This window comes from Mastigoproctus giganteus, chromosome 2 (genome assembly GCF_048544385.1).
Source record: "Mastigoproctus giganteus isolate SK-2022 chromosome 2, ASM4854438v1, whole genome shotgun sequence".
NCBI lineage: Eukaryota > Metazoa > Arthropoda > Arachnida > Uropygi > Thelyphonidae > Mastigoproctus > Mastigoproctus giganteus.
The window spans coordinates 156,911,510-156,938,151 of NC_143576.1; the positions used below are offsets into that span (position 1 = coordinate 156,911,510).

The 26,642-nt window shown below is 39.3% G+C and overlaps 1 protein-coding gene across 1 annotated transcript in view; it reads left to right on the top strand.

Annotated features, from left to right (window-relative positions):
• LOC150089685 (tolloid-like protein 1) overlaps positions 1 to 26,642 on the top strand; it is a 272,573-nt gene that overhangs the window by 176,346 nt on the left and 69,585 nt on the right. Inside the window, exons 9-10 of the mRNA XM_090389593.1 lie at positions 500 to 622; positions 13,983 to 14,128. Coding sequence (XP_090245719.1) covers positions 500 to 622; positions 13,983 to 14,128 — 269 coding nt within the window. The remainder of the gene's footprint in view (positions 1 to 499; positions 623 to 13,982; positions 14,129 to 26,642) is intronic.

The following is a 26,642-nucleotide window of genomic DNA, read 5'->3' on the forward strand; positions in this document are numbered from 1 at the left end:
TTCAAACATTTTAAACTCACGCCTCTTTCAGACATTATTACTAATGGTCACGCTCCATCCAGACATTTCTACTAATTGATTCCCTCACTCACACGAAATTATAAGATAAGATATAAAGGATGTTGCAAACCGAATATTGGTGGTAATTTGAAGTGCCATTATAAGTGAATATTAATAAAAAAGTTAAAGCCATTTTTCAAATTCTTTACAAGAGCCGATATTTTTGAAAATGGCGTTAACCTAAGCTTACAGAAATACTTACAGAAATATTTATGATTTTATACATCAGCTAAAAGAGACCTGTATGTTTATTATTCTAATGCAGATAAAAATATTTATTACCATACTGCGCCTCCAATAAAGAATTGTCTTCTCCAGCAACAGTGGAATAAGCATCGCAGTTTGAGAAACTGTTTCTATAGAGTTCTTCATATCATAAAATATTATTCTATTAATGGTTCCAGTTGATATGTATTAACAATTAATTATTAATCTATAGGGCGATTTTGTGGAAGTGGAAGAGTTCCGGACCACATTATTACTAGTGGATATCGCATGTTAGTAACATATAAAACATCCAGTAACCAAAATGGACACAAAGGATTCAAAGCAAATTATGAAGGTGAGAAAATATGTTAATCATTTTAAACATTTAACATTATGAAAATTGTTACTAATTAATTTGTTTAAACTTGTAAAATCGGTGATTGAGCTCACGACTTTACATTTATAATAAAATGAATGTTAAAGAATTATGCCATTCATGTGAATGATGTTCGATTTTATTAAAATGGTTTTAATCATTGTAACTAAGAGCTCATTTTTTTTTTTTGTAGTTGTTGGCGAATCGGCTTCTATGGCCATAATGCACCTCCCAAGGTTTTCGCAGTAGTCTTATCCAAGCCCGAGGCGGGATTCGAACCCGCGACCTTTGGGTTGCTAGGTAGGCACTTTATCCACCCGGCTAGCCCGGTCGGCAAGAGCTCGTTTAATATTAAATAATGTAGATGTGGTACAAATATATAAGCATCATTTTTCACATACTGCCGTTTAAAGACGGGGAAGCTACAATCATTAGGATATGCTAAGTTCCATATTTAATAAGACATATAGGTAAACGATTCTCCGTTTTTGGTAAAAGTGGTAGCAATCAAAAGTTACGTTAAGTTGTTTCAATATAAAATTTTCACACATTTCATGAAATCGTTTTAGGTGTCTGTTCTAATATCTCTATTAGTAATTAAATTATGAAATGATGTTTCATAACTAAGATCTCGTTCAGTATCAAATAATGAAGATACGTTACGAATGTAAGTATTATTTTCCACATACTGCTATTTAAACACCTGTTGATATCGATGGTTTGACTGTTGATGATCCTGCTCAGATAGCAAACAAACTGAATGAGTATTTTGCATATTCATTCACACATGAGGAGTTATAAAGGATTGAAAATGCCACAAGATTATCAAATTGTAGCATGGTGCTTAATGATTTTGTAATAACCGAGAGCAAAGTGGAGGAGAAATTGTTGAAGTTAAACATAAGAAAGGCACCTGGGATCTATCCAGTTATATTAAAGGAGACGGCAAAGAAAGTAAGCAAACCCTTACCCATAATTATGAGAGCATCCTTGGACTCAGGGGAGTTCCCCACGGACTGGAAATGTGCAAATGTATCCCCCAATTCACAAAGGGGGGTCGAAGGGTGACACGAGTAATTACAGACCAGTTAGTTTAACTTCTGTTCCGGGTAAAATAATGAAGTCACTGGTTAAAGATGCATTGCAGGATCATCTAGATAAGACTGCAGCAATAATTCAGACACAGCATGGGTTTGTTAAGGGAAAGTCTTGTCTAACAAATTTGATTGTATATTATGATGTGGTTACAAAGGAACCGGATGCAAAAAATAATTTTGATATCATATACTTGGATTTCAGGAAAGCTTTTGACACTGTTGCGCATGGAAGAATATTGTACAAATTGGAGCAGAATGGTATTAAGGGTAAGTTGCTACAATGGATAAAAGGATGGTTGAGTGGGAGAAGACAGAGGGTGGTAATCAATGGCCGCTGTTCTTCGTGGACTAATGTTATTAGTGGAGTCCCACAGGGTTCGGTGTTGGGTCCACTGTTCTTTTGTATATTTGTCAATGATATTGATGAAGGTATATCAGGCTTAGTGTCGAAGTTTGCAGATGATACAAAGGTTGGCAGTGTTGTTAATGATAGTAATGTGTGCTACTGCAATAGGATCTAGAAAATTTGTGAAGATGGGCTGAGAAGTGGCAACTGAAGTTTAACATTGACAAATGCAAAGTACTGCATATGGGTAGAAGTAACCCCAGAGTAACGTACCAACTGTGTGGTACTACACTCTTAGGGTGGTAGAAAATGAAGAAGACCTGGAAGTAATTGTGCAGTCAGATATGAAGTTTTCTGAGCAATGCAGACAGGCTGCCAGAGCAGGTCATGGGGTTTTGTCAATGATATATAGGAATTTTGCTATCAGAGAAAAGGAGGTGATTATCCCTCTGTATAAGGCAATGGTCAGGCCACACCTTGAGTACTGTGTACAGGTCTGGAGGTCTCATTTTAGGAAGGATGTAGATTTCCTTGAGCGTGTACAGAGAAGGGCAACAAGATTGGTGATGGGAATGAAGAGATCCTCTTACCAAAAGAGGCTTAAGTTCCTCAAATTGCAGCGGCTGGAGACTAGGCACCTACGAGGTGATCTGATTGAGGTGTATAAGGCCTTGAATGGGTTGAGCACGCTGAATTCTAATGGGATTCTTCCACCTTTTCAGATTACGAACCTAAGGGGGCATAAATTCAAATTGAGGGAAGACAGGTGTAGAATAGATGTGCGGAAATTTGCCTTTAGCTAGCGGGTGGCTAATTGCTGGAACAAACTTCCATCTGTCGTTGTGGAAGTTGATAGGTTAAATAAATTTAAGGAGGAAATGGGCAACCATTTAGAGGGAATGGTTGTGTTATTTATTTATTATTATTATTATTTTTTTTTTTTTTGGCTGATGCTGCATAAGCTCATACGCTTGCTTTCTTGCATCACATGCCACTATTACTATTACTACTACTACTACTACTACTATTTGCCCAGTCCAGTGTTCAATAAAACATATGGGGAAACAGCTTTCATGTTTTTGGTACCATGGAAACAATTAGAAGTAGACTACATTACGTTACAAACTACATCACTACATTACAAATCTCACAAAAAACAAAATTATTTTATAATATTCTAACATCTATATTAGTTATAAAATGATATTTTATAAATATCATTTCATGACTAATAGACATATCAGAACACCAACATAACGTGAATCATCACTATATAGACTGATAAAGTTGAAATGCAAGCTTAAGCAGGTCTACATAAAATATGAACTGTCTTTCGTTTAAAAACGGAACGCTAAAATAATTAAAAATTGTCACAAAAAATTCGCGTAAAGAGGATCTATCATAAAGCAATTATAGTCCCTGCTAAGTGGACAAACCTCTGAGCGAAAATAATCTGTGCTTTCAATTTTCGATCAAATGTTTGGAGATCCTGTACAAAGTACTTAAGAGTTAACGCTATTAAAATAGCGAACACTTCAACTACGAAATAACAACGAATGAATGCTGTTATAGGTAAGGCAGGGGCGCTGTTCTGCCCCTGTGAACCTAACCACTCATATATCGAAATGAAAATAAACTAAAAATGCAAATATAGAAATAAGAAAAGGAGAACGGAAAAGAAAGACGAAGCGACACCCACCTCGAGAGTAGCGATTGCACGGCTCCTCGCCAAAAAAGACAGGTGTCCACATCACTAAAGAACGAGCGCCGCTTAAATCGTAACATAAAATACCACAAAATACAAATAGAAACAAGGAGCTCACCAGTAATATCTCTTCAAAGGGACACCATCACTTGTGAACTCCAAAAGGATCACATTTCAATCACTGGTCGCTATCGTCACCAAATAAGTGGTCAAATACACCTTGGTTCACAAAAAGAAATAACAAACCAACTAAACACAAAACAAAATATGATATGGCCACCGTCCTCTATAGAATAAATTAGGAAACGTAAGAGACAAAATGCAAATTTTGTAGTATTTTATGTTATAATTTAAGTGGCACTCATTCTTCAGTGGTGTGGGCGTATGTCAGTTTAAGTGAGGAGTCGTGCGGTCGCCTCTCTGGAGTTGGTCTTTCTTTTCTTATTTTTATATTTAGTTTATTTTCATTTCGATATAGGGATGGTTAGGTTCACAGGAGCAGAACAGCACCCTATCTTACTTATAACCTTATTAATAGTATTAATTTGCAGTATTACTTTGGTTCAAGTGCTCCCTGTTTTAATAGCGTTAGCGATATAATAACGATTCTTCCCCCTCCGTGGTAAATATTGCTTGAGAATTCTTTTATGTAGGGAGTCGTGATATATTTTATAGTGTTTTTTTTTTTTTAACGCGCTTTCTCAAATGCGTAAAGCGCATTTTGTCTTTATCATGCCCATGTGCATACCACAACTCGAGTTTCAATGGACAGATTTTGGTGAAAGTTTACACTTAAGTCTTCTAGAAACATTTATCCAACCATCCCAGATTTCGTTAAAATTGGACAATAGAAATAAGGCAATTTTTATACAGACCAACACACACTTGTACAGTACTGCATAGCGTGGTGGCGCATTATAGCCTTAGTCGCTAATGCGCCACTAAAATCCAAACCAAACCAAACCAAGCATAGCGTGAAGAGAAGTCACACTTCTCCATCAAGAAAAACTCCCAAATCATCAGCAGCTGCATCATTCCACTTTCGTCTCCGCGAGTTTGGAGGTAAACATGCATTGCATCGTGCAAGAGGCCACGCTGTGTCCGTACACCAGGTTTGGAGGAAAATATGCTGGACTTTTTGATTCTTACGGTTCCACCTACACTCTCACAAATACAAGCAATGCAGAGCCAGTCAATCGCTTGTGTGGCGAGTGTCACATGAGCAGAAGAAGAAGAATTCCTCCTTTTCATGCGAAAAAGGAGCAAGAGATGAATGCAAACAACTATCCACATACCTTTTACTGCTGAGCCCTTCTTTCCCAGCAAAGTGTTTACTGGTGAGGCCACATTTACGACGAATGGACTTTTAAACTCACATAATACGCACGTTTGGCAAGAGCAAAATACTTGTGATAAACATTACAAGATACCGACAGGACCCTATTGGTATCCTCCAATTTTCAGTTTTCCCGTGGTGTATGGTGCAGTATAGTGAATCATTACCTCATCGAGATACACGTCCTTCCTGCTTATTTGACTGGGCATGTATCACGAATATTTAGATTGAACCCTGCCTGAATTGTTAAAAAGCATTCCTCTGATTACCTGCTGAAATGTGTGGTTGTAGAAATAGCGTCCTTGCCCAATTCAGTGGGGTGGTTGGTTCTAGCCATCTGATTGCAACGTACCATGAAAACTGTTGGGAATGGTGCCCTGTGCTATTGTGGTGGGATCCTCTGATCTGAATCCGCTGGATTACTTTTAATGGGCACACCTCAGGATCCTGGTATGTAAAAAACGAACAAGACATTGTCCCCATGAACGCAGGTAAGTCAATCGGAAAAAGTGTAGTATTTTTGAATGTGTGCTAGTCAATGTCCGTTGTGTGCATGCCTTGTTTACAAGTTCAGGGTCGCAATTGAGCAGCTTTTATGATTGCTGATGTAAGATGGTGTAAGGACATTTAAAATCCAAACATTAAGTGCATTACATAGTGGACATAGTGTTATTGTAATGCGGTTCCCGTGGTTTCCCACAAATCCGCGTTAAATACTCTGTTAACATAGCAAACTGTTAACATAAGTGCACTACAATATACATTCAGTCTTCCTTGCTAATACCTTACAGCACAGCACACACCTATTAAAATTATTTTCGCCAATCATTTTTCGAACACATAAAAAGGGCTGTTACTCGAAAAGGAAGCTTTTTTCAGGAATATTTTATATGAACCTTTTTCTTCTTTTTTTTGTACCAAGAACAACCCCTATAAATTTATTGGTGTAATTACAAATATCCTGTAAAAAGTATGAAAATATGTTTAATGTTTAGGCATTACTCGCTAAAAAAAAAAAAAAAAAAGTCGTATCAACAATCAACACCACATTTATTGCTCATGTTCTATTAAGAATATGCCCAATAAATACGATGTTCACATATTCAAATAAGCACAGTAATCATCGACACCATATTTACTGCGCATATTGTGTTCAGTCACTGGAAAGGTTGTAGAATCAATTCCGATTCCACGGTTTCTCCAATTCTTCCGTCCTACAGAAACTAATATACAGTTTCAGAAGTCTGAGCATTACTCGAGAAAGAAAAGGCGGATCGATACATATCAACGCTTATTTCTTTGTTCCAGAGAAGGTTATAAGCCAAGTCCCAATTTCATGCCCTTTCCACTTTCCCTCCTAAAAGAGCAATCATTATAAAATTTCGCTTGATGCAGAATTCTAAATATATTTTTAATAATATCGTAAAAATAATTCTTTGATTTCCCATAACTGAGAATAACTTATAAGTTTCTTTAAATTCAGTAAACGCCTTGAATTATGTTAAAATGTGGCATTTTATTTTATTATTATAAAAGGAAATACTTTTTAAAGCAATAATTGTGCAAAGAACAAAATAGCACACGATATAATGGCATTATACTACTGGAAGAATAAGCTGCATTAAAGATTTATTAAAATAATGCATGAACAAAGTCATCGGAAACATCCCACCGGCAGACTCCCTCCGTCTCCACCCACACACACACACACACACAAGTGTAACTATGCTAAAAGCTTAGGATAAGGTATAAACCAAAGGAAGCCTGAAAGCTGAGAAATATATATAAAATATAACTTTTTTGTTTTTGAAATTTCAAATACTTTCTGATCAGTTTTCGGGGGGGATAATTTGCTTTTGCGGCGAGGCCGATTTTCTGTGGTTGCGCTGAAACACACACACACGCAGGGCAAATATCAAGAGCATGTCAATGACCACTGGTGTGTCTTTCAACGCAATTACCAAATCCATGCTTCATGAACCATCATTTAGAACGGTCACATAATCACAATAGTCAGAAGGGAAGAAATTACGTGGGCGCAATATAGGTCATAACTAATTAGTTAAAGCCTCTCCAGCAAAGTTATTATTCATATGACATTTACTATAATCAAGAAATAACACGCAATTTTCGTATTAATTATCTTTAAAATAAAAAGTAGAAAAATACTTTATTAAAAATTCAGTGACTTTGAAAATTGAGACAGCTCTCTTTTGAAATTTAGTCTTCATTGCAAAGTAAATAAAAAAAAAAAAAAAAAAAAAAAAAAGAAATGGTACAAAAAAAAAAAAAAAGTCGAAACATGCCCATAACTGCTAATAGGAGTTTTAGAATAACATGAAAGGAATAAATAGGATTAATACTGTTTGCACAGCTCGATGATACAGGGTGTTTAAAAATTAACAATTGACAGCAGTAAAGACAAAAATTTATACATTCACTCATTCAAAAAAATCCATTAAGAATATTCACTTTAAATTTTAATTACACTGCATCATTACAATTTTTGTTACCCTCAAAATTATAACTAAATAAAAACAAAGATTTATAACTCGAAACTTTCCAGTACATCATGATACATAAAACTAAAACATGTTATAGTTTTGGTGAAACTAACAGAGATGTATGCTTCAGTTATTTCCACTAAGAACTAACTTTAAATTAATCATAAGAATAAACGATAAAACAATTATATTCAAAAACATAACTTTCCAGAATCTACAGCTGTTCCATGACCACATACAAATTAACAGTTATCTTGCAAATGAATAAGAAATCGGCAAGTTCCGTAATACTATGCTTTGAATAAAATTATTTTATTGTGGACTATTCGTGTAATTAATTTAAAATTAGTTCCTAACAGATGATCTTAGCACCTTGCATAGGGCGTCAATTGCAGTAGTAGTAATGGAGGCATGTGATGCAAAAAAGCAAGCGTATGAGCCTATGTAGCATCGGCCAAAAAAAAAAAAAAAAAAGATAATTTCACAGATCCATTCCTTCTAAAAGTTTGTCCAGTTCCTCCTTGAATTCATTTAAGCTATGAACTTCCACAACGGCAGATGGAAGTTTGTTCCAGCAATTAACCACCCGCTAGCTAAAGGAAAATTTCCGCACATCTATTCTACAACTATCTTTTCTCAATTTGAAATTTATGCCCCGTCAGGTTCGTAATCTGAGCAATCGGAAGAATCCCATCAGAATTCAGCGTGCTCAACCCATTCGAGGCCATATGCACCTCAATCAGCAATAGAATCTTTAATTGCAGCAATGATAGACATACAATTAGTCCCGTCACGGCATGGTGGTGCCAGGGGTTCACCTCTGGTGCCTAGTCTCCAGCCGCTGCAATTTGCAAAACTTAAGCCTTTCTTGGTAAGAGGATCCCTTCGTTCCCCTCACCAACCTTGTTGCCCCTCTCTGTGCACGCTCAAGAAACTCAACATCCTTCCTAAAATGAGGCCTCCAGACCTGTACGCAGTACTCAAGGCATGGCCTGACCATTGCCTTATACAAAGGGACAATCACCTCCTTTTCCCTACTAGCAAAATTCTTGTATATTATTGACAATATCCCATGACCTGCTCTGGCAGCCTGTCTGCAATGCTCAAAAAACTTCATATCTGACTGCACAATTACTCCCAGATCTTTTTCATTTTTTACCATCCTAAGTGTATTATCACACAGTTGGTACGTTTCTTTAGGATTACTTCTACCCATATGTATTACTTTGCATTTGTCAATGTTAAACTTCAGTTGCCACTTCTCAGCCCATCTGATTAAATTTTCTAGATCCTGTTGCAATAGCACACTGCGATTACTGTCATTAACAACCCTGCCAACCTTTGTATTATCTACAAACTTTGACATTAAGCCTGATATACCTTCATCAATATCATTGATATATATATACAAAACAACAGTGGGCCCAACACCGAACCTTGGGGGACTCCACTAATAACATTAATCCACGAAGAGCAGCGTCCATTCATTACCACCCTCTGTCTTCTCTCATTCAACCACCCTTTTATCCATCGTAGCAAGTTACCCTTAATACCATACTGCTCCAATTTGTACAGTAGTCTTCCATGCGCAATGTTATTCAAAATACATACCAAAATGACATTTTGCTGTATGTGACAATCACTATATATATATATATATATTTTTTTTTTTTTTTTTTTTTTTGTAGTTGTTGGCGCATAGGCTTCTGTGGCCATAATGCACCTCCCAAGGTTTTTGCAGTACTTTGATCCAAGCCCGAGGCGGGAATCGAACCTGCGACCTTTGGGTTGCCAGGCAGGCACTTTACCCACCTGGCTAGCCCGGTCGGCACAATCACTATAGCCAAGCGTTCAAGAACATAGGTAGAGATCTACAGCTGGAGTGACCGCCGTTCAAGGCGCGCGTGATTACCAAATACGATGATGGTCTTGTGTTATCTTGTTTTATGATCTTCCTTTCACATGGCCACCCACGTGGGAAGCATAGTGGATATAATTATCGTCTTCACACCTAGTAGAAAAGGGCTGAGTTCAAATCCCGCCAGTGACACGAGGAATTTTAATGAGCTTTTTTTCGCAATAGCTCCGGCGCCTCCGTAGCCAGGTGGGAAGGAGCAGCACTGCGTAGCACACGCTTCTTGATTAGACCGGAGTTCGAGCCCGTCACCACCAAATACGGAGGATGCGGAAATGTCAGGGAATGACCACCGCATATTCACTGAGCAATATAAATAAATTCTTTATTGCTAATAAGTACAGGATATGGCCTTAGTTGCTAATGCTCCTAAAAACCAAATAACAAAACAAACAAAAAACAAGCAGTGTAGCTGTGTTATTCGGTTTCTGAGTTGCGTATTTATTTTTAAAGAGGTTATATATTTATTTTATTATTTTTTTTCCGGAAAGTCAAGTTTTTGGTCTACCAAACAGGCAAATCGACCAAAGATACACGCAATTTACAGAAACAATATACTGACGCCTCTTAGCATTAGACGCTTTGGCACTTAACATGAAGACCTCTTATTGTGGTCGTCCTGGAATATAAACAGATCCCTATCTGTGTAAATAACCTATAATTTTTTATTTAGATGCTGTAAATAATGAAATATTTGCACACCCCTCTAGCCGTACAGGAGACGTACCTATAGATAATAAATATGTGGTGAACTGAATTAAATTGAAATGCTCTCGGTTCGTGCATATGTCTTTGCTTTTTGGCTCATTTTTATTGTAAATCATAAATTATTACTACAGTACATATTTTCTAATGCGCCTGAAATGTAACGCACTACGTACATGGATAATGTCAATTCGTTGTACGACATTTCGCTCTATGTGACAATTTGGTGAATGACATTTTGCTGTATGTGACAATTTGATGAAAATGGTGGCTACGACAATTCGGTGAATTCTCTCGGAGAATTAAGTGTGTTGCAAAGCAAGACAGAAAATGCAAACTTTTAATATGCCGTTAATTCTGTAAATAGGAAATTTAGTGATCACGATATCGCTCTTGTTATTTTATATTTTTGATGGAGCGTACTATCCACCCTCGTTTTTTAATGCACATTCTACTCTCTTTTTTTTTAGGAGATCCTATTAAAAAAGTTCCACGGATAGGTTAAAGACTGTAAAAAAAAGAGAACCTTATTCGCTCTTTAACCGTATTTTTACTTCTGTTAGTTGTTAACCGTATTTTCGCTTCTGTTAGTTGTATTTAGGAAATACACATGGGTGGGGATGATTGTTTCAGAGACCAAAAGTAGAGACCATTAATGAATGACTGCTGGCGAATGCGCTATAATTTTTGCTATAATTTTTCTTGAGAGAAATTATCAGCAGACTAGAACCGTTGATGGATTAAGGGTAGGCGGGTAAGCTTCCCTGGAGATTGTGGGGGATCGGAATCCGAGTCCTCTACATGGAAGAGCGCTCTGGTCCAGTGAGGCGTTTTCACCAGGGCCCATGGCGGTTCTCGACGCTCCTAAGGGATAGTACACCAAAAGACACTTAGTTATCATTAAAGGTGTTATTATATGAACGGAGTCAGGCTGAAAGAGGCACGTACTCACTTTACAATCTGCCTGTGAAAAGGAATACAGTGAAATATTCTTCACCAAACTGTCTCATGCACCGGATTGTGGCGTACAAAGAACTGTTATGCATCGAACTATCGTACAAAGAATTATCTTGCAACGAATTGACCTGGATCCTGTTTACATTAACTTGTTCAGTTGAAAACTACAGTAATTCTAGTAACTTGTGTAGATCTTGTTAGAGTAGCACACTCTTATTATTATCATTTACCATCCTACAAAGATCATATTAATCTTTAAATACCCACATCAATGTCATTAATAAATAGAGCGAGTGTTGAAGTGGATCATTTCAGGAAAAATAATAATTACTAAGTACTTTTAAAGTACAGTAATTTATTATTAAGTTAATATCAACTATGTTTATTAGTTCTGCTAATAAAAAATAGGCATTAAATAGGTATAGCAGAAGGTTTTATATATTAATTTTGATATATTTCATCCTACTAGTGGGTGAAATGGATATTATATTACTGAGCGGAAGATTCCCACATGTGAATTTAAGGTTTTCTGCGTTTACAGAACAGTAATCATGAAACAATGATTGGGCATAAAAATTTTTTCTGAAGAAATAAATAAATGTCGTATATCTGAATAGCCACGGCCAGATGAATGTACAACTTCATCGTAACTGTTCTTTTGCGCAGACATAACAGCGCAGTGGCTAATATTGAGCAGTGCATTTTTCTGTGGTAGTATAGAGGCTCGATTTCACAATGTGCGAATTTGCGTCAGCGCACATTACCCCCCCAAGGACTACTGAAAGCACTCTAATTAGTATTGTTGCATTCTGATTCAATACGTCTCCGAGTTTCTGCTAAGGATAAATTATTTTCTGCCTCTTTACGTTTTTCTTTCATAATTCTGTTTCATTGTTTTTATTGCATTTGTTTCTGTAATTATTCAGTTCGTTCAGTTTTTTGTGGCATTTGTTTGAGATGATGTGTAGAAGTGGCAGGCTTAGATTTTTGTTATCCTCGTTGGTTTTCCATACTACTGAGCCTGTCTGTTTCACTAGAAATTGTAAAACTGTTGAAACATTTGAGTCCCTCTTGAAAATTATATAAATAACCCTCTGACGCTAAATTCTTTCATTGCTACTGCGCAGCGGTGCCCATACTTTTCCTTTGTTAATGCTGAAGTCTTATTTTTCTGGGAATGAAAAATGAGACTTCAGCTGCTATCTGGTTATCTTTTATAGCAAATCAGTTAAGTGAATAGATTCCTGTGCCTCTGAATCTGTTGACGGCATTCGTCTATCTATTCCCTAGGTGCAATGTCCTGATAGACAGAGCATTGTTGACTTTCACAAAATTCCATAGCAAATAAAGATTTTACATGTGAAGTTTTTTGTATGTGTTAGGCGCCAAAGAAACTATGGCTACGAGGCGTCAGTATATTGTGTCTGAGATTTGCATGTATTCTGTGGCCGATTTGCTTGTTTGCTGGATAAAAAACCCGAGCTTCCGGAAGATAAAACCATGCAGCCCTCGTCTGAGACTAACTGACTCAGCCACCTGTGGATTCGTACCTAGGCTTTTTCCACTAGGTGTGCGAGGATTGTGATTATACTACTACACTACCCGCGAGGGCCACATGTCATGTATGCCCAACTAGTAGAAGGAAACTCTTCAAGCAGTTGTCTATTTTGGAAACTGTTCAAACGAAGCATGAAAAATTATCTGTGTCATTAATGAAGGAAAAAAAAAATCAAAAATCTGTCATATTAGGAGCACAGAAGACCGAACTTATAAGCCCGTGTGTATTATGTTCGTAAATTTCCAGTGGTATCTAGTGGATTTACACGGTTTTTTCTGGAAGAAAACACGAGTTTCTGGGAAAAACTTTGCTATCCACGCCCGAGAAGGACTAACTCAGCTACTGACTTTGAATAGCTGGCTGCAGAGCTGAGAAATCAGACACATTAAAGGGGAACTTGACTGAGATTTATAAAGAACTGAGAAGGGACAGTAAACTGATTGAAGGCGAAATTTTTACTGTTATAAATGATTCCAGAACCAGAAGCCATAAATTCAAATTACAGGGAAAGAATTAGACTATTATAGAATTAGATTATTTTTTAGGCAGTGAGTTATAAATTACTGGACTAAGTTTACCGATATCGAATCGTTTTATCGGTATAATAAGAGTCTGGGTATTCGATTAAGCATTTATGTACCATTATAATCTGCTTTTAATTGGCTTATAGTTAACATACAGTAGATAATATGCAATTGGCTGACTATGCATACTACCACTAACAAAATGCACAATTTAGTTAATAGGAAATATTAACTAAATTGTGCATACAATTTAGTTAATATTTCTTATATAGTTAATATTTTAGTTAATATTTCTTATAAGAAATATATACACTATATATATATATATATATATATTTCTTATATAGTTAATATTTTAGTTAATATTTCTTATAAGAAATATATACACTATATATATATATATATATATATATATATATATATATATATTTCTTATATATATATATAGTGTATATACTATATACAGTACTAAAACTTTGTTTATTTGTCGTATCAGTGAATTTCTCATTCACACAACTTATTTCATCTTATAAAGGAATGAAACAATATATTAAAATTCTTATTCCATATCAATATCGAATATTGCATAGTATCGATTGGCATTCCTAAAAATAATGTTGTTACAAGACCAAGTTTATATACAATGTGCACGTGTGTTCTATACAACTTACTAGTACTTTTGTACTGCACAGCTATATGTGGAGGAGAGGTTGTGATGGAAGAAGGTACTCTACACAGTCCAAATTATCCAGAAGATTATTGGCCGAACAAAGAATGCACGTGGAAATTAACTGTTCCAGAAAACCACCAGGTCGCCCTCCGGTTTCAATCATTTGAGGTAGGAATTTCACTACTGCATAATATTTTTAAAAACTAAGTTTTAATTAGCATTTCCACTGCTCATATATGTAAGGATTTACTAAAAACATAGTGTATTAAGATATAGGGAAATTACAACGTGATGTGCTAGACACTAGCGGTACGGGGGAGGTGGGGAAGTGAGAATTGTTGTAGGGTTTTAGACTCATCAGCAATATAGGCCATATTGTGCAGTATACAGAGTACAGAGTATTTTTTGGGTCTAACGGCACCAGGGATTTACCCCATCTCCGCGTATGTTCTTTGTATCGAGGACAGTACGCTGTCAAGGCCAGAGGTTTAAAAGTGTGTGGATCATGTATTGTGTAATATGTTGTGCCCCTTGTTCCTCTGGCTTGTTAGCCGCCAGGCCCCAGATGGGACCTGTCGTTTACGTACTCCGCCACGTGGAGGCCAGCCAGGTGTTCCCTTATAGTTTGCTCTGGCAGGTCCTACCACCTATTTTCCTGAGATTTCAGTGGCTAGGACCTTAAAAAAAAAAAAAAAAAAAAAAAAAAAGGATAGAAAATAAAATAATAATAATAAAAATAAAAAAATAAAATAATAATAAAAAAAAAAAAAAATCATTAAAATAATAATTCTTCTTTTCTTTTGGGCACAGATGGTAGATTATACGCAACTTAGAGGGGCTATACGGGATAAGCGCTGGAGGTAATAATATTTCCTAATGGGTCGGGCATGAATTTTGGTGTTTTAAATTTGTACGTGTGGGGCAAGCGCTGTTGTAAAGAGAAAGAGATGGGAGGGGAGGTGGAAGACTGGGGGGTTGGAAATTGGAAGTAAGGGGTCTATAGGGAAGATGACCCCTGTTGAAATAGTGGGGCATGCCCATGCCCCACCAGAGGAGAAAGAGGGGTGGCAGGAGGGGGAGGAGACAGCAGGCCGTCCCCTCCCCCCCCTTGCTAGGGAAAGAGGAGTAAAAAGCAGGCTAGACAGAGCCAGGGCACTATATGGCTGAATGGCATCATAAGATGTAATCTTCAAGGTCCAAGTCCAAGTTGCAATCTTCGTCTTTGCATTGGTTCAGTGGCGGTCAAAGTCCAGAAGTCAGGTCCAGTTCGTCACGCTCATGTGTTGTATCTGCCTCAGGTGGTCACTAGTTCAGAGTTTCGCAGTCTTTCATAGGTTAGTGATATGTGGCAGGGATCTTTGTCTTTCAAAGAGTTCGCGGGCAAAGACGGTGAAAGCCCGGTAATTACCTTCTTCTTGCAATATTATTTCTTCTCGGTTTTTTAGCAAGGAGTTGATGCGTGTATATAGCTGACATCTGAGGTCCTCGTAGTTGTCACAGTCATGGATAAGATGTTCCCATGTTTCCTCCTGACCGCAGTTACAGCTCGGGTTGTCAGAGATTCCCAGCTCGTGGAGTTTTCCTCTGAAGGAGCCATGTCCTGTAAGAAGGAAGGTGGTGTGCAAACCAGGAGAAAACCAGGACGGGGAAATAGGATATACCCTGCTGACATCGGGTATAAATTTTTTGGTGACTTGCCCTTTTGTGGTAAGATTCCATCTATTTTGCCAGATAGATTGCAGGTGTTCCGTTAACCTCTTATTTTCTGAGGATTTGCTTTTTTGTGGATCTGTTGTGTAACCTAGATAAGTTGTGGTTCTTCCTTTCGAATGTTGGTGTAGCAGCCCACAGCGCACAATCTCCAGGTCCAAGGGAAGGAAGCCCGCCAGGACCTGGAGTGCATGGGTGCTCACCGTGCAGCAGGCTCTAGTTGTCAAAAGTATGGATCGGTGGATCGACTCCAACTTTTTCTTGTTGACTGCTGTGTTTGCTTTCTGATACCAGGCACCTGCACCATAGGAAAGAATAGGGATGAAGAGGGCTTTGTATAGAAGAGAGAGGGCCCTCTTCTTTAGTCCCTCCTGGTGATTTTGGTTATCAGGGCCGAGAGCCTTCTTGTTTTCGTTCTGAGATAACAGAGATGAGATGTGAAGTTCAAGTTTCGGTCTAGTGTTATTCCCAAGTATTTTAGTTCCTGTTTGAGTTTGATGGTCGCTCCATTTATTTTGATTAGTGGAGGTCTACCAGGGTCAAGGGCACCCCTGAGGAGTATTGAGTTTGTTTTTTTCGGTTGAGATTGTTAGAAGATTCCTCTTGGCCCAATCCTGTAGCATCTGTGTGGCATGATTGCCTATGGCCTCCAGTTGAGCCCTGCTGTCTGCTTGAAGCATCATAATCAGATCATCAGCGTATGCCTGTGTAATGACATTTGGAACATCCAGGTTTAAAAACTCATCAAGCACCAGGTTCCAGAGGAGCGGCCCCAGGACGGATCCCTGGGGGCAGCCCCTGTAAACCGGTCTGGATACAGAGGTAAAGGGAGTGCTGACAGTGATTCTTCGGTTTTCCAGGTAAGATTTCATGCAGCGAAATAGATTTGATGGGATTTCAGCCTGTCGGAGCCTGGCCAGAACACTGGGCCACCAGAGGGAGTCAAAGGCTCCAGCGAAGTCAATTGAGATGAGGAGGAAATATTTCCTATTACAGTTTCTGACTGCATCAATGATCCTCTCGAAGGCATCAGTGCAGTATACACTGAGTGGACAGAAATCATGAGATACCACCTAGTAACGGGTAGGCCCACCTTTCGCCCGGATAAGTGCATTCACACGACGAGGCGCCGAGTCCACTAGTTCACAAAAGCGTTCCACAGGTATTTCCATCCATGCTTGCTGCACCGCTGTCCATAATTCCACCACATTCCTGGGTGGAGCATCCAAAGCTCGAGCTGACCTTTCCACAGCATCGCAAAGATGATCAACGTGGAACAGACTCCCCGCTAATGTCCCGTGAACGGGGAGGCTATTCCATGGTGGTAAAATCTGCAGAATGTACTTCGAATCAAGTTCTAGTCACTAGTCACCACGGCTCTGTCCGGAGGTGCATTTTCCTGCTGGAAGAGTCCATTGCCCTGTGGGTGCACGATGACCATGAAGGGATGCAGATGGTTTGCAAGGATGAACACGTAACCTGGACCGTTCAGAGATGGACTAAACGTACCAGAGGTCCCAACGTGTTCCAGTTTAACATTCCACAGACCATTACAAACTGTCCACCTGCCTGAACAGTTCCTTGTTGACATGACGGTTGCATAGCTTCGTGCGGTTTCCGCCAGGTACGCACCCTCCCGTCCACTCGAAATAACTGGAAATGGGACTCATCGGACGAGGAGATCCGTCTCAAATCATTCAAGGTCCAGTGCCGATGTTCTTTCGCCCAGTTGAGGCACAGAGTCCTGTGTCGTAGTGTCAACAATGGGACTCTGGTGGGTCGGCGGCTCCTATAACCTATTGCGACTAATGATCGCCTGATGGTCTTGGTGGTGACGTTTCTGGCACCTCCCTCGTTGAAGTCGGCGGTGATTTATGCCACTGTCGCTCTCCAGTTGGCTGAAACGATGCGAGACAGAAGCCGACAGCCACGTTCATCTTTTTTTTTTTTTTTTTTTTTAGGAGCATTAGCAACTAAGGCCATATTGCTCCGGGATATGCGGTGGTCATTCCCTGACCTTTCCGCATCCTCCGTATTTGGTGGTGACGGGCTCGAACCCCGGTATAATCAAGAAACGTGTGCTACGCACTGCTACTCCTTCCCACCTGGCTACGGAGGCGCCTCCACGTTCATCCACCACCTTTCTCCGCCCACAGCGCTGTTCACGATGTTATTCCGGCAATGGCATATTCCCGATACACTCTTGATACTGTCGAACGGGGCTAGTGCAATTTCTGCGCCACTTCCGCGATAGAGTGACCCATGCGTCGGGCACCCACTGTCATCCCTCTTTCAAAGTCCGTTAACCCACGACGTTTATCCATAATGATATCGAATTAATGTCTACGAGAATGCAGTGATGCAGCTTACCTATATACCTGCCAAGCGGTGGTTTCGTCCACTAGCAAGAGGGATGACAGCGTTGCGTTGCCCAGGAACCAGGTATCCCATGAATTCTATCCTTTCAGTGTATAACATGTCTGTAAATTGCGTGTGATCTTAGGTCCACTAGCTGTTTTGGTGGAAGAAAAACCCGAGTTTCCTGGAGGAAAAAACAATGCTATCCTCGCTTGAGACCGACTAATTCAGCCACGTTGTGAAAAAGACCCATAAAAATTCCTCAATTCATCGATAGGATTCGAACTCTGGTGTTTTCCAGCCGGTGTGGGAAGGGTAGTAATTATACCAACTGTGCCTCACGAAGGCCAAGTGGCACGTAACTATAATGATAATAATGACGTGCTGGCATGGCACGTCATTATTATTATCATCATTACTATTAGTATGGCAAAATGGTACAAGGATGACAGTTTATACAACATCGTTTTAAAAAAAATCACCTATTTCATTTGCTCATCCCTTTTAACCATGTCTCTAGTCCTTTAAATCCATTCCTACTTTAACAACACTAGGTGAAGGTTTTTTCCAGTAATCAATTACTCTTTGATTGAAGGCATGTTTCTGCAAATGAGTTTCCCACCATACTTCTTCAATAGCAAGTTGTACACCCTCGAGTACGTTGCCTCAGAAACAGTATACCATCAAATATTTATTCAATTTGACTCTTTTACAGCCTTAAACATCTCGGACTCTATGTAAATTCCTGGTTTCTTTCCAGGCATCGTAATTTACAGAGCCCAAGTATTCTTGATAAGTATACCCCCCCTTTTTATCCCCAACTAATCTTGTTGCCCTTCACTTCTTTTCATCCTTCCAATAGCTCCTTCCTAAAATAAGGTTTTCAAACCTCTGTGACGTATTCGAGATGCAGCCTAACCACTTAATTACAAAATCGGATAATTTTTCTCTACTGACAAAATTACTGATGCATAGCACTGACGGAATCAAGAAGGTGGAGAATTTCATTGTGGTGAATTCTGCTTTAAACTTCACCGCTTACACTATGTTGGTAAGTAACTTATTCCAATGTTCAATGTTCAATGTCCTTGGCTTTGTACTATGAGTTGAGCTACAGTGATGGAGGAGTTACAGACAAAGATCAGTGAATGTCATATCATGCCCTTTGTATTTTCACCACGTCTGCGATTTCATCACATAGGCACTGTCCGGATATATATTCTTTGGAAAAGAATGTAGAAAGGGCAAAAACATTCGTCTTAGAATGGTTTCAAACAATCTCTTGTGAACATAGAATTAACAACAGCATATTTTTACTATTGTTACTGATGTCTCCTCCATATCGTGATTACTGATTACGGATGTTGGCCGTGTATGCTGCTCCATAATGCAGGTCTGATTCTGTCCTTGTCTTGTCTCCACACGCGCATATGGTCGTCACTGGATCAGAAACAGTAACATGATTCTTCACTAAAGACAACAGGCAACCATCTTGTCTACAATCAACCCTTTCCCCCCTACTGCGAACGCTGATGACGATGGAATTGCGTCAGAGGCAGCCAGGCAACGGACGCGGAGATACTTTCACAGTTCTCGCAATCATCTGCGAATTCTGCTTCCTGACACGGGCACAGAAAGGTATGGCGTTACTATGCTGGAAATCTGGAGACCGACTAACTCATCCACAGAGTGCTAAAGCCCATGAAAGTTCCTATCATTGACAGGATTCGAACCTAGGTCTTTTCAATCCGGTGTGCAGAAGGTAGTGATGATAACCATTGTGCTACGAAGACGCTGCAATGCTGAAAACAAATTTGTGATAAAAATGAAAAATAAAACGAGGGGATGAGATGGAGCTAACCCCTGCCCTCAGAACATTGTGAACTCTAACCAAGCCCCTGCACTAGATGGTTATATTTCCTAGCTAAGAAAATATGCATAATGGTTAAGCTCCATGGAGCTTAACCATTTGCTTCACGAAACTAAGCCTTTGCTTAGTTTCGTCTTCGTGACAGTATTCTCACCTCTCAACGGTTTTGAGAAGTCTGCGTTCGAACCATAGATAATTAAAGGACTAATACAATTCCGATAGTAGTCCTTTAATGAACTAGATGGATGGAGATTGGAAGAAATTTTAAATATCTCTTCAGTGGGGACTGAAGTTTTAGTAGTGGTATTAGCATCAGTAAGGACGAATGATACAAGGAAGCGAAATTTTTTCTGCATCAGCTAAAAATAAATAAAATAATAATAAAAATACTATTCTCCATTCCCACAAGGTAATCATCCAATTCTGCTTTAAACTTCACCGCTTACACTATGTTGGTAAGTGACTTATTCCAATGTTCAGAAATCCGCACATAAAGAAACTTCATGATTCTTCTTTATTTCCGAGATTTTATATTCGTGTCCCTGGTTTGTATTCACCCATAGAGAACAGACCTTCCTCATTCATTTTACTCAATCATTTCAATTCCATGTACACTTCAAATAGATCTTCTCTTAGATGACTCAATGACAAACCTTGCAGTCAATACTGTCTAAGCCGTTCTTCATATGAGATTGCATGGCACTCGTCACAAATCTGGTTGCTATTCTCTGAACCTTCTCCCGAAGTTCTATGGCTTTTTAGTGCTGTCTCCAAACCTGAAGCCGTTTCTTGGGATGGACCTCGAGTGCGCAAAGTCCCTCGCCTTCGCTGATGACTTGATCCTGGTTGTACACGCAGACACTATATCTCAATTAGAAACTAGGGCTAACCAAGCACTCAGCAAGCTCCAATGCTGAGCCACCACCCGCAGGCCCCTGATATCTGGAGAGAAGACTAAATCTATACTGCTAAAAGGATTCCTTCAGCTGAGACGACCTCCAACCATTAAGACTGCGCATACCCCAATCAAACTGCCATCAGAAATCAAACACCTAGGCCGGGCATCAAGCTTATCTTTTATCTTACCTGACATACAACCCCTGGCTTTTTGGCCGTGAAGGGCATTAAAGATTATCTCTCTCTCTCTCTCTCTATAAAACTTACCTTTTATCCCCACACGGTTTCCGTGTCTTCAAAGATCAGAAAATGTGACTATGATAATTATCAGCCAATCCTACCGAGATTCTTGAAATTCAATTAGACATTGCGTATGATCTAAAGAGGGAAAGAATACGCATCGCGGAGAGACTGCAAACCATTTGACAGGAATCTTGGAATGAACTACAAGAGGGGGCCATCACCAAAAAATTTCTTCCTAATCCGGCTTTTCCTGGCTCAAAGTCTCCTCCCTGGTTTTCTTCTGGGCTACAAGTAACATTTCTGTTAACGGGGCGTGGTCCGTTTAATCACAAATTGACAACCCTTGGAATACAACTTTTTTTTTTCTTTTTTTTTTTTTTTCCTTTGTAGTTGTTGGCGCATAGACTTCTGTGGCCATAATGCACCTCCCAAGGTTTTTGCAGTACTTTGATCCAAGCCCGAGGCGGGAATCGAACCCGCGACCTTTGGGTTGCCAGGCAGGCACTTTGCCTAACTGGCTAGCCCGGTCGGCCTGGAATACAACAAAACCCTCTCTGCACTTGTGGTGACCCTGAAAATTGGGACTGCATTATGTATATATGTCCTGAATATGAAGAATATCGCACTAGGCTCATGACTAAAATACAGTAAAGCCCACAAAATCAAGGATATTATCTCCTCCTGCAAGAAGAACACCTCTATTCAGCACTTACTGAGTTTGCACAATCAGTGTTCCAAAATAGGCGCTCTATTCAGAAACGACCTCCCTAATTTTGACATCCACTTATTTCTTTCTATTACACGTTATCTCCTCTATCTACTGGATTAAACTGTAGCAGAAATTACTCAAATATATACCGGACAAAAAAAAGCCAAATTATGATATTAGGGTCACACTTAAATGATTACATCTACCCATACATTTATTTTGCCTGTAAATTGCGTGTGTTATCTGGTCGATTTGCCTGTTTTTCTGGACGAAAAAACCCCAGTTTCTGGGGGATGGGGAATCTTGCTATCTACGCCTGAGACCGACTAACTCAGCCACAGAGTGAAAAAAGCCCATTAAAGTTCCTCGCGTCATTGACGGGAATCGAACCCGGATTTTTCCACCCGGTGTGGAGAGGCGGTGACAATACCACTGCACTATCGCACAGACAAATGGAAACCGGACAAACGGACTAACCTCCTACAAGAAATTGCAAACACTGGATGTTCCAGGGTGTCTGCGCGGGTAGCACAGAGGTATCGTCACCGTCCTCCCCACACCGGGTAGAAAAGGTCCGGGTTCGAATCCCGTCGATGACGCGAGGAACTTTAATGGCTTTTTTCACTCCGTGGCTAAGTTAGTCAGTCTCAGGGGTAGATAACAAGGTTTTTTCCCCAGAAACTGGGGTTTTTTGTCCAAAAAAACAGACAAACCGACCATAGAACACACGCAATGAACAGCCATAAGACACAGCACGGCATATGAATTTAATTATTCGGGTGGCCTAAAAATATACTGTTTGGTGGGTCAGCTGCTGCTGACACCTGTCTCTCAGGTGTGAGATGCCATTGTGGCGTCCACTTTGCAGGGCACTCTTGCCCTGCAAAGTGGAACGCCACTTTGGCATCTGTAAAATAGAGGGCTTGCAGGGCACCCTTGCCCTGCAAGCCCTCTATTCCACATTTCATCATTGAGTACTCTTTCACGGCGGAGTATTCGAGGACAGGTACTTCCCTGAGTGGTATTTCAAGTCTGAATACTCGACGAGGATAAGCGATTCAGGTTGTGCATTTCATTACAGATCATTCATCACGTACATGGTCTTTTAAGTCGGTGTACTGGACTAGTCGATTGGAAACGTCAACCTCTAACTAAACATATTTCAACGCTTATGAAGATGATGCATTTGCAATAGATCTGTGTTCATCTTCTGATTACAATTTACCGATGACAATACTTTTCCGGCCTGAATTCATTTTACTTTGAAGAATACTTCCATGTTGGGGAATTCTGCTTTCCGGGTAATATTTCATTTATTAAAAAAGACTTTTCTTTCTCAGACTGGACATTACATTAAAATTGTATGCACTGACGGCAATTTCACACTAGCTACTTTCCGTAGCAAGGACTCCAAATTCATTTTATATGAACTGCAGCTCTTCAATGTCTTATACTTGTGCGGGAACATGAAGTGCGGAACTTTAATATCTTGTAATGGAGCGGAAATTAGTGGTGGAAGTCTGTAAATATCTGCACAGTATTGTGATTTGTGACGTGGATGCCAGGAATTCTGGCTGGAGCCTCCTTGTACAATAAATAAATAAAATGTATCTCTCGTACTCTCATTTTTTTTTTTTTAACTTGGCCTCCTTCAGGGCTGCGAATATAAAAGAGCTTTAGAACTGGCACAACAAAGGATTTCTGATGATTGAGTTGGTAGCTGCGAATACCGTGAAAACTGATTCTGTGGTGGATAGAGTTCTTTGTTCTTCATGAATTAAAATCATGCAGATAAACGGCCAACGTTCTAGTTGGTGGCTGATAAAATTAGGAAGTCAATGGAGGAGAACTTGATTGATATAGTATACGTACAAGAACCACATTGGGCCAGGATTCAATCGGAGCAAAGCTTTAAGATACTGGGATATCCTCGGGGTGCACGAGTTGTGCAGCCTGTACAAGAAGAGCCCAAATCAGGAATCGTGGTAACCAATAACGATTTAGATGTTGTGGTGATACACGGGTTGCGTAATCAATGTGCCACATGCGTGATGATTGCCACAACAACATTTAAATTTTATCTTATTTCATTATATTATCCTCCATCAATGGATTTTAATAGCTGTTTGGATTACCTGGAACATGCACTATTTATGTTGAAGCCTAATCACGTAATAATAACTACTGATGCAAATGCTAAATCAAGTCTATGGCATAGTTCAACAACAGATGGGAGAGGTCGTCTGCTTGAAGAATTTATATTTAATCACAATTTATATGTGATGAATATATCCAATCAGCCGGCCACATTCTCTGGACCTATGGGGAAGTCCAACAGTGGTATAACTATAGTAACTTCTGGCCTACGACACTACATCTATGATTGGCGAGTCATTTCTGACTGGACATCTAGTGACCATAGAGTTATCTCCTTTTATGTAAAAACTGTTACAACTTTAGTTAGTCAATATCGAGTGCCGGGGTTGGTTCGGTTCTCACTGAAAACAATTGATTGGTCAGCGTTCGGTGCATCAATTCTTATGGACTTCTCTGTGATAAGGCAATGTCAGCTAATAGAATATTCGGGTGACTCTCTTGCCGTATTTATACAGGATTCAATTATAAGAGCAGCGTACAATGCTGGTAAGAAGAAAGTTGCTAGATCGAAATCCTGTCCTTGGTGGACTTCAGAGTTAACAGTATTAAGGCGAGCAGTAAACAGGGCTAGAAGACAGTATCAACGCCACAGACATTGGTCCCCCTCCGAGGTTGCGAGGCTGCACGAGGAGTATTTGTCCTTAAAAAACAACTAAAGTAGGAAGATAGCTGATCAGAAACGGGCGATATGGACACTTTTTGTGAAAGAATCGAGAAATACTAACCCGTGGGGTTTACTATATAAACTGTCACGTGACAAATTAAAGGGGTTCTACTCTTTTTTTTTTGCAGGCTCTCAGGTTTGGACCACCTGAGAGCGGGATTGCAGGCACCCACCGGTATTGCACTACTTCCGGTGAGTGCGGGATTTGTGCTATATGCACATACAGTGTTAAAAACTTCCACTTTTCCCTTTATATACTTTTTCAGGCCAGGCCCGCTATGTAGTTTCTTTCTACACCACCACCAGAGTTCTCAAGGTGGAGATGGACCTGGGAGCCACTCCGTTTCAGTACCCTAGCAAGAGTACTGACGGCGCAGTTGTAGGAAACCACCGGTGGCACCTTACTCTCAACACTGTGCCGCTATTCGAAATGCGATCTGATGATTGCCTTGTAAAGAGGAGTAATGATGGGCTTCTCCCTACTAGCAGAGATCTTAAAAAATCATAGACTGGATACCACGTGCTTTCCTAGCCGCCTGTTTACGCTGTATGGAAAATTTCATGTTATTGTGAATCGTAGCACCTAAGTATTTTTCGTCTTGAACCACTTTTAGCTCTTTTCCCCATAGCTTATACGTGACTCCAGGATTTCTGTTTCCGAAAAGAGCAGTTTTCCTTTACATTTAGAAGCATTAATCCTTTCAACCTTCAAATCATAAGGAAACTTTGACAGCCTACCTTGTGAATATCATTTACCCTATCGTGAATATCATTTATGAAAATTAGAAAGAGGAGATCCAAAACCGATCCTTGAGGAACCCCACTTGTTACGCTGATGAACTCTGAAATTGATCATTATGACAACCCCCCCCTATCTCCATTCTTTGAGCCAGGCTACTATTCAGCCTAGGACTTTCCCAGTAACTCCAACTTATATAGAAGCCTTCCATGAGCGACTGTGTTAAAAGGTTTATTAAAGTCTAGAAAAAATTACGTCAAAATAGTTGCCAGCATCTAACTGTTTAATTACTACATCTAATTAGTAATTTACCAGACTCGTCAGGCATGCCCTCTACTTAACGAATCCTTGATGGGATCTGTTCAAGATACCATTCTTGTCGAGATGGTCCTGAATGGCATTCTTAACTACACACTCCAATGTCTTCCCTATTACAGAAGTCAAACTCACTGGCCCGTAGTTACTTAAGTCTTCTTTGGCACAATCTTTGTGGACTGGAGATTCAGTAACACTTCTCAAGTCCGACAAAATTTCCCCGGATTCCAATGACGGTCTCATTAACATTTCTAACGGTTTGATGCATTCACAGCCTTTTTAGCTACAACTGAATATATACCATCTTCTTCTGCTTCTGGAGACTTCCCTGCCATTAATCTCAATAGATTTTCTAACAAATGCTTGTCTGAGATAATTGCATTACTCATTTTACAGTAGTCTGACAATTTTAACATTTCCCGGAACATATAGCCTGTTTCTGATTGTAAATATTATTATTATTATTTTTTTATTTCTCTTTCAAGACACCCATTAACAGCATGTGGCCAGAGGATGTGGTTACATTACTTCAATTACTTACATTACTTACATGAACTCATTTACAAAATTTGAAGATAAAAAAACACTGAGTATGTGGTTAATAAATTAATTATTAAGTAGTTTTAATTAATTACTAAATAATTGATAAAAGCTAAATATTATTATATAAATTATTAAATTAGTGTTATTATATTTGTACCTGCCGGTACACATTATCAAATATTTCTGTCCTATACATTTTATCCGTACATAGTTTCTCTGGATCTATGTTTAAATGATTAAAATACTTCACAGTATTTGCTGGGAAGAATCTTCCCAGAGAGTCCAACTGAGTCAATTCGCACTTGAGACTGGATTCTTCCCTATTTATTCTCGGTCGTATCATTCGAGGGCGAGTGATCACATTACCAACTTTCTGTTCATCTAGTCTCTCCGTTAGTAGCTTTGCCAGAGTTAAGATGTTTCTAGTTATTATGATATACTTATAAGGTGTGATGTCAAGATTGGCATTCAAGACTG